The following is a 13,453-nucleotide window of genomic DNA, read 5'->3' as shown; positions in this document are numbered from 1 at the left end:
CCCTATTGGTTTATTCATAATCCATCATGGTCCTTTCCTCCTTGTTCACCCTTGTGTTGCCGGCTGTGATCCATGCCTCAGCCCCGGGTCAGGCATTCCCCATGACCGGCTCTGATCTTCCCGTTTTAGACTGGATGGCTCTTGGATACATGACACAACTTAAGGTAATGTCCAATCCATGAATATTTTTCATTATAGCCCATACATTATTACATCAATATAATTTATATTCTCATCTTTAGATAAACTTTCAAGCTCCTGATGAGTGGACGGAGGTCCATGAAACGCGTCGAGCCTACAATTACTCATGTTTCATCTAACTGTAATCTATTTAAATATTGTGAGCACACAGAGCATGTATCATATTTGACCCATTGTTTTCTTGAGTGATCCATTTTTGGTCTTGGAAAAAATTGCATTTACTTTGGATGTCTTATATATTGCTGTATTTTCTGTGTGTCTTATCCCTGTATCCATTAATGCTACAGTGTTGCTTTATATTCTATATCCATTTTATCAAATAAAGAGTTTTTCTATGTCCAACTGTCCTCAATTAAAGTCCCATAAATCCTTCCTGCTTTTACACCTATATATAAAGGGATGGAAGCTTTTGGATAACTGGGGCAAACCATACAAACTACTTTCCACGCTTTACACTACATAGTTGTAGCTATATTTTATTGACCTTCCAGATCAGTTATAAATCAAAACTTGCCTGTCTATAAGTGGAATTAACAAAAGAAGAGTGAAGTAAATTAAACTTAGTTATGTTGTGAAGAAAATAAAACGTGGTAGGTCCTGCACCTTGGTCATCATCAAAAGGTTTGTGTATTTTAGGAATGCCAATATTTCACACATACTCAAAAAATAGACCATTCAATAATTCTTCCCCACCTTATCTTTAATTTTTTCGCATCTGCCATCTGATTTGCTTTGCTCTTGATTACATGTCCGGCCCCCTGCTCCTGAGCCCGCACTTTTTACTTGCCCGGTGTTATTCGTGATAGTCGTTGATAATACAGGTGTGCAGTTACTGGTGACTAATGAGGGAATGCTTCCATTCAGGGATCCATTTATGCCTTTACACAGGATAAAAAAATATATGCATCATAACAGTGACCAATGCAACCTAGAGGTTTAAGAGGAAGGTACAGGAGTGCATCATTTTACAGGTGCTCAAAGACATAGCTGTATGATACAGCCAACATGGACAGTCTTAAGCTGACCATACACTAGTAGATTTTCAAACAAAGCTTCACAAAGAAACTCCCAGTACATTCGAAAGTACTTTTTCATTTTGTTTCTTTTTAACATTCGATTTTGGACATTTTTTCCAAAGAAATATTACATACACTGGTGGAAACTTCTTTGAAAAAAAATTCTTTCTAGCTACTATTAATTTTATGGTCACTATGGTTAAAAATGAATGTCGAATTCGCCACATTATAAATTACAAAACCGAATGAACATTCTAAAAACCAAAAATTTAATTTTACTAGTTTAAGGCCAGCTGTGGTTGGCCATATTGATGCTGATTTCTGGATGAATGAACAAAAGGAGACATTTTCATTGAAACAATTTTAAGTAAATAACCAATAATATATTATATTCTTAGTTTTATGCAGTTGTATTAGATTTTCTAGCGATAGTTTAAAACTTTGAACATACTGTAAAATGTAAATGCCCTGTACTGTAAATGTTCTCCTGTAATAAAAACACTGTTCGAAAATAATTAAGTTAAAAAATCATTCCAACCCATATCTCCCATCTCTATCAGTCATCAGCATTAACAATTGTGGTTGAGGTTGGCTAATTTGAACCTTTGTCGATTATGCATGAAATCACCAATAAACTGTCATGTATAATATCAACCTAAAGAAACACATGTGCAACTGAACAGAAGAATATTCAGGAAAGACAATATGTGGAAAAACAAATTAAATAAAAGACAATCCTGAACAATTTACACCAAACACTGACACAAATAAAAGAAACATACTGAAGGCAAGCACTAATTGCATTTGTTTAGCTTAACTAATAGCTATAATTACCATACAAAGTGACTGATACCACTGTGATAACTGTAATTATAATGGATGTTTATTTCATTAAAACCCCCAAATTATTAATCAAGCCTAAACAATGGCACAGAATGCATTCACCAATGAAATAATAAGTGTACCTTTCTCTGAGCCTCCACGACCATTTTTCCCAGCACTCCGGATATGAAAGGAGGAGGAGTCATGGTTCTGAGATGGGGGAGTGAAGAGGGGAGGAATTCCAAGTAATGGGGGAAAGAAAGCAGCGCGGGTGTGTGGATCAGTTGCTCGCCACCATTCTGTACCTCAAAAACAATAGATGACCCTTTCAGTTATAAATATATATGATTTATCTCAACTATACCTAATTTAAACACAGTCATATTACTCTATTTTTAATAAAGAAGGATAATAATAAAGAAGGAAACTACTAAAATGTACGCATTACAAAGAACGATTGATTACAGGGCACATTTGGATACAATGTTGTATCATGGTACTAGTTTTTTTCTTAGCTAATTTCTTTTCTTTAAAACATATGCTTGAAAACAATAAAAACAGAAAAAATGGACACCAAACATTTGCTGGAAACCAGTGATAACATCATATTTCTCTGGTTTCAGCTCCATAATAATTTATCTTTCTCTGATCTCACTACAAAAGGTGCCCAATTGCTATGAGTATGAGTTTAGAGACACCACAAGGGCAGGGCACCTAAGGAGGCCACCTTGGGCCTCCTTAGGTGCCCTAGAAAGGCTTTAGAAAGCACACATATATTTTTTTCTTAATGTTCCCTGACCAAAGTCTTAAGGCTAATGTTATACAAGTAATCCTGTCACTGGCGACAAATCACCAGAGAAAGAATGCTGGTAAATCACTTACCTATTGCTATGGAATAGCCCAGTGAAATGTTGCTCTCTTTCTAGTAAGTGAGATTTTTTGCAATGTTCTGAGCCAGATAGGAAGCAATAACATTGGTGAAAGCCTCTCCTTGGTGATTTTACCACTAGCGATTTTTTGTCAGTTGTAGAATAATTTCTCTGACCTATCCCTAATATTTGCAATGGCAGCAACTACCAGGAGAACATTCCTCATGGAAAACAGAGCTGGTTATTAGGGTTATATGTGAAGTGTACTTAAAGTCCATCAGTGAGACAAAGCAATAATCTTTTAATTCTCAGAAGAGACTTTATTGTCACCGCCGCTGCTTATTCATGTAGAGAATGCAGAAATATCACAATAAGTGTTCCCCTCAAGCATCTCACCTTTCTGGAATGACTGTATTTTTCATGGTTAGATCCAGGGGTAGGCACAGACTTATGTAATACACAACCTGGAACAACTTTTAGACACCGTTGCTTTCTGCATATATATGCCCTGGTACCATCTGGTCAATCTTTGTGCATGTGCAGAACTTATAGTAATTTATGATAAGTTGTGCCAAGTCTTATTTGACACATTCCACCATCTACTACCCCATCTGTTCCAGCTGCACTGCCGTCACAGCACTTTCACCTTTATTACCAGTACAATAGCAGAAACAACTAAAGCACACCTCTAGAGAGAAACATGGAGAGTGCTAATGCTGAGATTTCAAATGCCTTTCATGAAGGTTCTAAGATAGGGTTTCTTAACCACTTTACCACTGGAGGATTTTGCTGTCTTACGTCTGGGCCACTTTTTGCGATTCGGCGCTGTGCGAATTTAACTGACAATTGCGCGGTCGTGCAACGCCGTACCCAAAGGAAATTTAAGTCCTATTTTTCCCACAAACAGAGCTTTCTTTTGGTGGTATTTGATCACCTGTGCGATTTTTACTTTTTGTGCTATAAACAAAAAAAGAGCGTTTATTTTGAAAAAATAACAATATTTTTAAAATTTTTTTATATGAAATTCCCCCCCTAAAAAATGTAAAAATCTAATTTTTTTTAAATTTTTGGCCAATTTGTTTTCTGTTACCTATGTTTGGTAAAAAAAATCACAATAAGCGTATTTTGATTGGTTTGCGCAAAAGTTATTGCATTTACTAACAAAGGGAAAGATTTCTGTAATTTTTGGTGTTTTTTTTAAACGCGTAATGGCGATGATCTGCGATTTTTTTTGCGGGACTGCGACATTGCGGCGGACAGATCGGACCCCTGACTGACATTTTTGACACTTTTGGGAGTACCAGTGACATTACTGCAGTAATCAGTGCTATATATATGCACTGTTACTGTAAAAATGACACTGGCAGAGAAGGGGTTAATTTTATTGGAGAGGGAGGGGTTAATGTATGCCTGGTGCTTACTAATGTGTGGGGGGGGAGGTGACTGAGTGACACAAGGAGGGATCGCATGTTCAGCTATGCTGAACACTGCAATCTGTCACTCCTTGTCACTTAGGAGATCCGCCCGCTTTGTTTACACAAGCGAGCGGATCTCCAAACTAGATTCCCCGATGATCGGGGAAGAGCCGCTCCTCCCCTGGCCCGACTCCCGATGTGACTGAAAACAGCGGGAGCGAGCCTCCGGCGGCGCGCGAACGCCGCCCAGAAGGGGAGGAGTCCAGCGACGTAGTACTACATCGCTAGATGATAACGAGCCACATTGCTGCAGTAGCAGCAATGAGAGCAGACGTAAAGTGGTTAACCAGGGTGCCACGGAACCCTAGGGTTCCTCCAGAGGTTACTAGGGATTCCTTGAGCAATGAGTAAATACTGCCTCTCAGGTGAGTTCCCAGTGACACCATTGATCTTTTTAGCTATATGTAAGGGGGTAATTCTTCCCAATGACCACAAATTTTAAGGAGCACTCTTCCCACTGACCATCACGCTATTGTATCATGAGTTAATAGCATAGTGATTTTTAGCAGGGGTTCCCTGAGACCTGAAGGTTATTTCAAGGGTTCCTCTGTGTTGAAAAGGTTGAGAAAGGCTGTTCTAAGACATCACACTTTTCAATGCTCTAATAAGCTAAAATGAAAAAATACAATGACCTGTGTTTCAAATTAAAGTGGAACTAAACTGGATCTTAGTATCGGATAAACAAAATAAAATATTATTCATCAAGTGTAGGAAAGGGGAACGTACACTGTTGAATGTGAACCCCCACTAACAGAGATCCATAGACTAGCTTCAGTTCAATCTCCTCCCATCAGACACACCTGCTATTGCATTTCACCTCAGTAGGGCCTAATTATAGAGACCTCTAAAATGAAGCCCCACTTGGGGAAAATGTATGGGAGAGGCATGTCAGATGAGAGGAAATTGAGCTGAAGCCAGTCTTTGGATCTTTGTTATCGTGGTTCACATTCAACAGTGTGCGGTCCCGTTTCCTACACTTTCACTTAGAATGTTCACAACTGAGCGAGGCATGCTCTACTGCCGGGCCAGCACCCTGCAGCAGTTATGTGAGCCGGCTGTTGAAGTACACAGTGGCATTCTAGCAGTGTTTTGAGTTTATGAGTTTTGAACCATTTTATTGATCTTTTACATTCAAATTAAAGCCAGCAAGCTTTCCACGCATGCATGCTTTATTTTATAAGAATAGTGCATTTCTAACCCCCCTTCCCAGTATTAATACATACAGCCATCTTTAGTAAGGGCAGATGATTCACCTAACCATAACTTCCTTGAAGCCATCCACCCTTACTGTTATGATGTGCTGTAACATCTTGCGTATGCGGACTTCCTTTTTGTTTACATGTTGCCTTAGTAATTACAAAGTAGGCTGAAGGTAGCTTACATTGCCTCTATAACAACACATACTGTAAATACAAATCCTAGCAGTGTGAGAGTGCATTTCCAGTGGCTCTGTTAAGGCTGTACAGTGCCTTGAAAAAGTATTCATACCCCTTTAAATTTTCCACGTTTTGTCATGTTACAACCAAAAACATAAATGTATTTCATTGGGATTTTATGTGATAGACCAACACAAAGTGGCACATAATTGTGAAGTGGAACGAAATCGATAAATGTCTTTCAAACATTTTTCCCAAATAAATATCTGAAAAGTGTGGTGTGCATTTGTATTTAGCCCCCTTTACTCTGATACCCCTAACTAAAATCTAGTGGAACCAATTGCCTTCAGAAGTCACCTAATTAGTAAAGAGAGCCCAACTGTGTACAATTTAATCTCAGTATAAATACAGCTGTTCTGTGAAACCCTCAGAGGTTTGTTAGAGAATCTTAGTGAACAAACAGGATCATGAAGTCCATGGAACACACCAGACGGGTCAGGGATAAAGTTGTGGAGAAGTTTAGAGCAGGGTTAGGTTATAAAAAAATATCCCAGGCTTTGAACATCTTACGGAGCACTGTTCAATCCATCATCCAAAATGGAAAGGGTACAGCAAAACTGCAAACATACTAAGACACACCGTTCACCTAAACTGACAGGCTGGGCAAGGAGAGCCGCGGAAGGCGGCCGTGGGGGGGGGGGGGGGAGGAGGTTGTAATGACAGCAGAGTGGCTTCTCAACCACATCGGTTGTCGTTGCAAGACAGCTGACCGTCTGCTATGAACGCCAGTACCGGGGTGATGCCTCTAGCTGCAGGCATCACTCCGGTACAAGCACCCACCTGAAATATCGGCAATATCGGTCACCTTGGTGGCCGATTCCGATATGTTGGGGAAAGTGCATATCGGCCCTTCGATATATCGGCTTTGCAGATAATCGGTTGATCTCTAGTTTAAATGTGTAAAACTGGTAGAGACATACCGAAAAAGACTTGTAGCTGTAATTGCAGTGAAAGGTGGGTCTACAAATTATTGACTCAGGGTGGCTGAATACAAATGCACCCCACACTTATCAGATATTTATTTGTAACAAATTTTGAAAACCATTCATCATTTTCCATCCACCTTACACTTATGTGCCACTTTGTGTTGGTCTATCACATACAATCCCAATACAATTAATTTACGTTTTTGGTTATAATGTGGAAAATTTCAAGGGGTATGATCAGCAAACTTTAGAGTTTCCTCCACTGTGTACAGAAATCTCATAGGATTAAAAAAAAAAAAAAACATAGGAAGACTCCTAGAATGTATGAGGAAAATATCCCAAGACTCTGCAGGCAGGACCGACAATGTCATTCTGGCCTAGACCCGAATGCGTAAATAGAGGCCATAAAATGAAAAAAAAAAATGAAAAAAGCAAACAAACAGCGGTTCCTATCTATCTGTAGAGGCCTACTATAGAACAGTACTAAACAGGCAACGTTTATGGAAAGAGTTTAGTTCTGCTGTAAGGGGAAAACATCTACCAAAATCTTATGCCATTATACTTGTTTCATTCTGAGGCCAAGCACCAGAAGTAATCTAATATAATTTCCATACCATGTTGCTCTTTGCCCCATGCTATGAAATGAAGTCCCACATTAATAGGTGTAAATAAAGACGTGTATGCTTTGGGCAACGGTATGACATTAAAACTCCTCCCCAATAAAACAAAAAAGGTAGGCTATTCTACATTCTTGCCATATTGCCTCTATTTTTTTTAGAGCTCTATTCTCTTTTTTACACTTTTGGGGGATTTTTATCAAAACTGGAGAGTGCAAAATCTGGTTCAGCTCTGCACGGAAACCAATCAGCTTCCAGGTTTTATTGTCAAGGCTTAAAGTGTTACTAAACCCAACATCAGTAAAATCAGTCTGTATATGCCTTAACCTTCCTGGCGGTATGATTCTTTTGGATTTTAGGTGCTGAAAGCGGTACCATTATTTTGCATGTAATTCTTGTGAATGAGCAGCCCAAACCAACTGTATACATTTATTATATATATATTATATATATGTATATATATATATGTATGTATACATATACTATGTATACATATATTATATATATATATATATATATATATATAAAAATATATATATATATATATATATATATATATATATATATATATATATATATATATATATCTATATATACATAAAAAGTACAGTAAAACTGCAGGAAAGGGCACTGGGGGGCAATGTAATGTGATTTTTTTTTATTTTGAATGGTATCAGTGTGTTTGGTGTGTTTACATTTGAATTTGCCGCCGGTTCCACGTCGCCGGAGACGGAAGTCGGGGCTCGCAGACGATCGGGAGGAAGCTCCGCCGCCGCATACCGCCCGCATTCTTCGCTGGATCCCGGAGAAAAGGTAAGTAAAACCTCTACCAGGATCCAGCGATCTTCCTAGCGCTACCCCGAGTGTGGCTCGGGGTTACCGCTTTTGGCTCTAAAATCTAACCCCGAGTCACGCTCGGGAATACCGCTAGGAAGGTTAAAGCATGCTTGTTATACTCACTGTGGAACCTAAGGAGTTAATCGTCCCCATTGTGTAAAAAAAGGCTGTTTGATCCTATATGCACAGATCCTCCCCTCCTTCTACTGTCCCCTGATAATTTCCTTATAACACAGAGTCTATGGAGTCAGGCTGCACATGCTCAGTTTGGTGTGCATTGCTACAGAGAGTCTATAGCAACAGAGGGTCCAGACAGAGGGTAAGGGGTCCTGCAGTCTGATAGGGCAGTCAAAAAACTCCTCCTACAAGCTTTAACCAGTGCTTGGCTGGACACTGAGACAAGTACCAAGACTGCTCTAACTGCTGATAAGAAAAGGTATTTAGAAGTTTATATTTAGTAAAATAATTGCACTTCCATGTTCTGTGTACTGTGGGAGACCAGATATAGTAAATGCAGGTTCCTGGGTTTAATAACACTTTTATTGAAAGAGCAGAAGTTAAAAGCTGATTAGCTATCATGCACAGCTGCATTAGATTGTGAGTGCTCCAATTTTAGTAACTCTCCCCCTATATTTCCAAAGATGGTGGCAATTGTGGTAAAACTGTCCTGAGAATTGCACAGCCTTATGGGTAACCACCTTTAGGTGAAAAATGTGTCTAGATGCTGCTAGATGGCTTCAATACTTCTATACACCTTCTGAGTTTTGTGAGCTGCTCTTTGGACTATATTCTATTTTGAGTGTATTTTGAAGTTCAGGCAAGGCTGTGGTTTATGTGGAGCAGATTTTTTTTTCCTTTGAAGTCGTAAGAACTGGCCATTTTTAATTTTGGTACCTCAGCATGATAATTTTCCACCTCCCAAGCAAGAAAGACAAAAGTAGATAGATAAATAGATAGATAGGTAGATAGATAGATAGATAGATAGATAGATAGATAGATAGATAGATAGATAGATAGATAGATAGATAGATAGATAGATAGATAGATAGATAGATAGATAGATAGATAGATAGATAGATAGATAGATAGATAGATAGATAGATAGATTAAACAGATTTAGATTTATAGCTGTTCTTTAAAACATGTCCATTAACTTCATCAATGCAAGTACCGTTTACATGGAGTCGGTGTGATGAGCAAGCATTTTTTTTTTTATTATTACATCAAAGTGAGTTTCCTGCTGATTTTCCAGAAATGAATACATTAGAATGGCTTGTGATTTGTGACACTCTAATAGAGCCTGAGTGCTTTCTTTATTCAGCATGTGGACAGCGAGATCACAATTTCCATAGCAATTTTTTTTGTTGCTTAAGTAGGCAATGAATGACTTGCTGATCAGAGCTCAGTATTAGATGAGAAGCCTTGGAGGTTTTCAGCCGGTATAATGGAGCATGAGTATAGACAGCACAGCTCCAGCGAGCGCACTAAGCCTAACGGAAAGGCGCTGTAGATTACAGTATGTACAATGACTCCCTACAGGGCAGTACATAGTCAATGATTTCAAATGTCTTTGGAGAACTACAGTAACAAGTACCATTCATTTTCTCCAAAGAGGCTAAAATAAGTGGAAACAACAGCTGGAGATCGGATAGCTTCGGAGATTGTATGTGTTAAACCTCTGGGGTGCCCATGGCACAACATAATATGCCCTCAGAGGTAGCACAACTACTCGCTGGATAACATAACTTTCTTATATAACTTATCAAACAAAAATAAGCTGTCTCAAAGGATGCAAAAAAATAGACTTCTCCAGGGTAACAAGGCACTGAAATTTTCATGCTCCTGACAATGATCTAGGCTGTGTACCCTGCCTGCGATGGATGGAATTTCATTATAGGTGTTCTGATATGCAGGCTGATCCAGTGGAAGGAAAACACATTTTCATTCTTACAGGCCAGGTCTGTAGATATATTTCTAGTTTAATACTATATTAGTGAAGATTTAAAGTTATATTATGGAAGATGGCTCTGTAGGCCTGAAACTTCCTTGGTCAAATTTGGTATTGCAGGTTTTGAGGAAATACAACTCCCAGCAGCATCTGACACGCTGCAGCTTAATAGCCACCCTGTGAATTTCAGTTTTACTAAGATGGGGAGAGTCACAAATTGCCTAATGTGATTAAATCCATATCATAGAAAGTACTGGAGTCAGAGACAGTCAGGTGTACAGTATTTTTAGAGGAATGTCAGCAATGGCTGCCCTCCTACTTGCCATGACCTCTTCCTTCCTTTGTGGCAGTTTTCCTTAAAAAGGAATCTTTCACAAACAAAAACACCTGTGTAAAAAATGTCTGATGCAACCTCTAAAGTGACCATTATCAAGGGGTAAAAACAGCACCATGCATACTACCCTGAAAAGAAAGTCGTTTTATTTATACACCATATTCCCAAAAGTATTGGGACGCCTGCCTTTACACCCACATGAATTTGAGGTCCGGACTCTGTTCAGGCAAGTCAAGTTCCTCCACCTCAAACTCGCTCATCCATGTCTTTATAGACCTTGCTTTTTGCACTGGTCCAAATCATTTGGTAGAGGGGTGATTATGGTGTGGGGTTGTTTTTCAGGGGTTGGACTTGGCCCCTTAGTTCCAGTGAAGGGAACTCTGAGGGTGTCAGCATACCAAGACATTTTAAACAATTTCATTCTCCCATCTTTGTGGGAACAGTTTGGGGATGGCTCCTTCCTGTTCCAACATGACTGTGCACCAGTGCACAAAACAAGACAATGACATAGATAATATAGGGTACCTGTCTGTCATTCTGATTACTATAACTTCACTCTGTCACAGAGCTCCTGCTGCTGATCCAATTTCATTCCTTGGACTGGTCAAACACTTGGTTTCCCCACTGACCAATGTGGTCACAATAATGATAAAGAAGTGGGTGGGAGAAACCACAGTGGCCAGAGGAAGACACACTATTCTCACACCTGAAAATGTGGAATCAGATCCAGGCTCAGCTAGGTTTTAGCAAACAACCTAATGGGTAGGTATGCATAAAGCTGCTTTCTTTTCAGGGTAGTGTCATTTTGTTGACACCCTGAAGGGTCACTTTAAGGCAGAACTAAAGTGTGAATACCTACCTTTCCAACAGTCCCTTGGCAGCGCAAGCATTTGGTATTTGGGCCTCTTCATTGACTGCAAAGGGATGACATCACTCCTGCGCACGCACAAGAGCAAGTCATCGGAACTATAAGGTGAGTTGCGCATGCATAGCTCAGTTTACACAGCCAGAGAAGGCAGCGAGCAAGTAGGGGCATTTTATTGCAGAAGACACAGTGCATGTCTCTTCTGCAATAAAAACCCGTCTGCTCATTGTTTCTTTCAGCAGATCTTCAGTTCCACTTTAGATTTGCTATTTAGCAATAAATGAATTCCCTCTGGGTGCAGCCATGCTGAATAATCCTGTTCAGCACCCAGAGCAGTATTTAGAGCTTTGCTTAAATACAGCTGATAGTCTGCCTCAGCACCCCTCTCAAGAGCACTTAGCCCTGATGCAAGTGACGTAGATGGGTGGATGTTAGTCTGGAGAAGTGGGAGTTCCTAGGCAGATTGCATTTGCATTCAGACCTCTCCGGGTACCATTGAAAGCACTAAGACCCCATTCACACTTCTGTGGAGATCAAGGTTTTTCTGCACTAGAGAAACAATGGACTCCACAAGGGCACACAAAAAGCATTTTTTTTCCTATGTGCTCCTTTCACACTAGAATGCAAGAGGCAGATGCAAACAATTAGACGTGTGGAAAAATGTACCACTCTACAGTTCTCTGTCACAATGTGACACAATGATTGTAATAATGCAAAGCTCTGCCCCCTCAGCATCGACACCATCCCGCACATGAAAATGGAATTCCCGTGTAGCTAGTGTGAACCAGCCCTAAAATCCAATGAATGAAAGGGGTGGGCCAGAGACAGTTAGCTGGGGAGGAAAGAGCTAGATGATACTGGACACCCTCCAGCCAGGAAATGACATGGGCTCTGTCAGGATTGCTCCAACTTCTAATGCACATTGCAAGGAGCTCACAGTGTGTACTGAAATCAGGCTAAGCAATTTTAGCACAGGAGTGAATCCTCTACAACCGTGTAAGACTAAGGCTCCTTTCACATGGGCGCAGATCGGTTTGGTCGGACTCTGCTTGCTCAGTGGGGATCGCCCCATGGATCCCCACTGAGCAGGTGGATGACAGGTCCGTCTCTGCTCACTGTGCAGGGGTGGACCTGTCAGAGTCCCACTCTCCTCTATGGGGAGATCAGATAAAAACAGAGAGCCTGTCCATTTTCATCCGATCCCATCTGATCTGACACGCTGGATGGATGGCGAACGTATTACATTAGGGATAATGCATTAGGCCGGTGCGCCCTCTGTTTATTTCCTAATTTCTGTCACCCAGTCTTGTGGGGGCAGCAAGGTGGCAGTTATCTGATTTTATCTGGATGGAGAGCCTAGAGTAGAACCTCCTTGGGGTCGACCATCAAGCACAGGAGAATTGTATGGTGTGTATGTCAAATTGCCTAAATAAACACTGAGATTTCTAAAAGTCAAAGAGCAAATGCACACCTCTTAGGTCTGTAAATAGGTCTCTGCTGGTGGCTGCTATTTTGCAGCATTGTCAGCTTACAAATGTTTTGCAAGGCTAAGAACTACAGATTACGGCATGCTCTACATGCAACTGGAAAACGTGCAGACCAGTGCGCAATTACAAATAAAATGATGCTTATTTGCAGATTTTACCTGGAAAATGTGCTAACTGGGGATGTGCTGCTAAGGCTGTGGGTGTTCCAAGCGTTCCCAAACCACCAAATTCTGAGTGTCCTGAGCTGGCTGCGTGTAGGCCGAAGACTGGGTGGGTGATCATTGGAAAGGCACTGGACAGATTGAACGGCTGATCTCCAGAAGCTCTAAACAAGTGTCCTGCAAGAACAAACACAAGCATATTAGATTACTAGGCATGGGATCTGAGATTTAGAGCCATATATGGTGAGCATTGAAATGTAATTATAGCATTGATTTTTGCCAGATTGTGCTGTTTCAAGTATTTTATCTATAGCACACATAGGGGCATATTTATGACAAGCACGCAAACATGGGAACACTTACCTCCTTTATTCACCTACAATTGTTGGCAATCTGCTCTGAAAGCTCAAAGAAGTTCTAAATTTCCCTAGCTGTGGGTGCAGAGAGCTAATATACTCC

General features: G+C 40.2%; 1 protein-coding gene across 19 annotated transcripts in view; it reads right to left on the bottom strand.

The window, feature by feature from the left end:
* Positions 1 to 13,453, bottom strand: part of BAZ2B (bromodomain adjacent to zinc finger domain 2B) — a 427,534-nt gene that overhangs the window by 106,773 nt on the left and 307,308 nt on the right. For 15 of the 19 annotated variants that reach the window (XM_082260072.1, XM_082260076.1, XM_082260068.1 and 12 more), the window contains 3 exons: positions 12,992 to 13,171; positions 2,183 to 2,344; positions 895 to 1,079 (listed from right to left, as the gene is read on the bottom strand). In XM_082260072.1, the coding sequence (XP_082116198.1) occupies positions 895 to 1,079; positions 2,183 to 2,344; positions 12,992 to 13,171 (527 nt within the window). The remainder of the gene's footprint in view (positions 1 to 894; positions 1,080 to 2,182; positions 2,345 to 12,991; positions 13,172 to 13,453) is intronic. The other 4 variants (XM_082260081.1, XM_082260082.1, XM_082260074.1 and 1 more) reach the window with 1 other exon arrangement.

Source organism: Pelophylax lessonae (assembly GCF_965119305.1).
Source record: "Pelophylax lessonae genome assembly, chromosome: 6".
In the NCBI taxonomy this organism is placed as follows: domain Eukaryota; kingdom Metazoa; phylum Chordata; class Amphibia; order Anura; family Ranidae; genus Pelophylax; species Pelophylax lessonae.
This window is presented reverse-complemented; position numbering and strand designations above follow the sequence as displayed.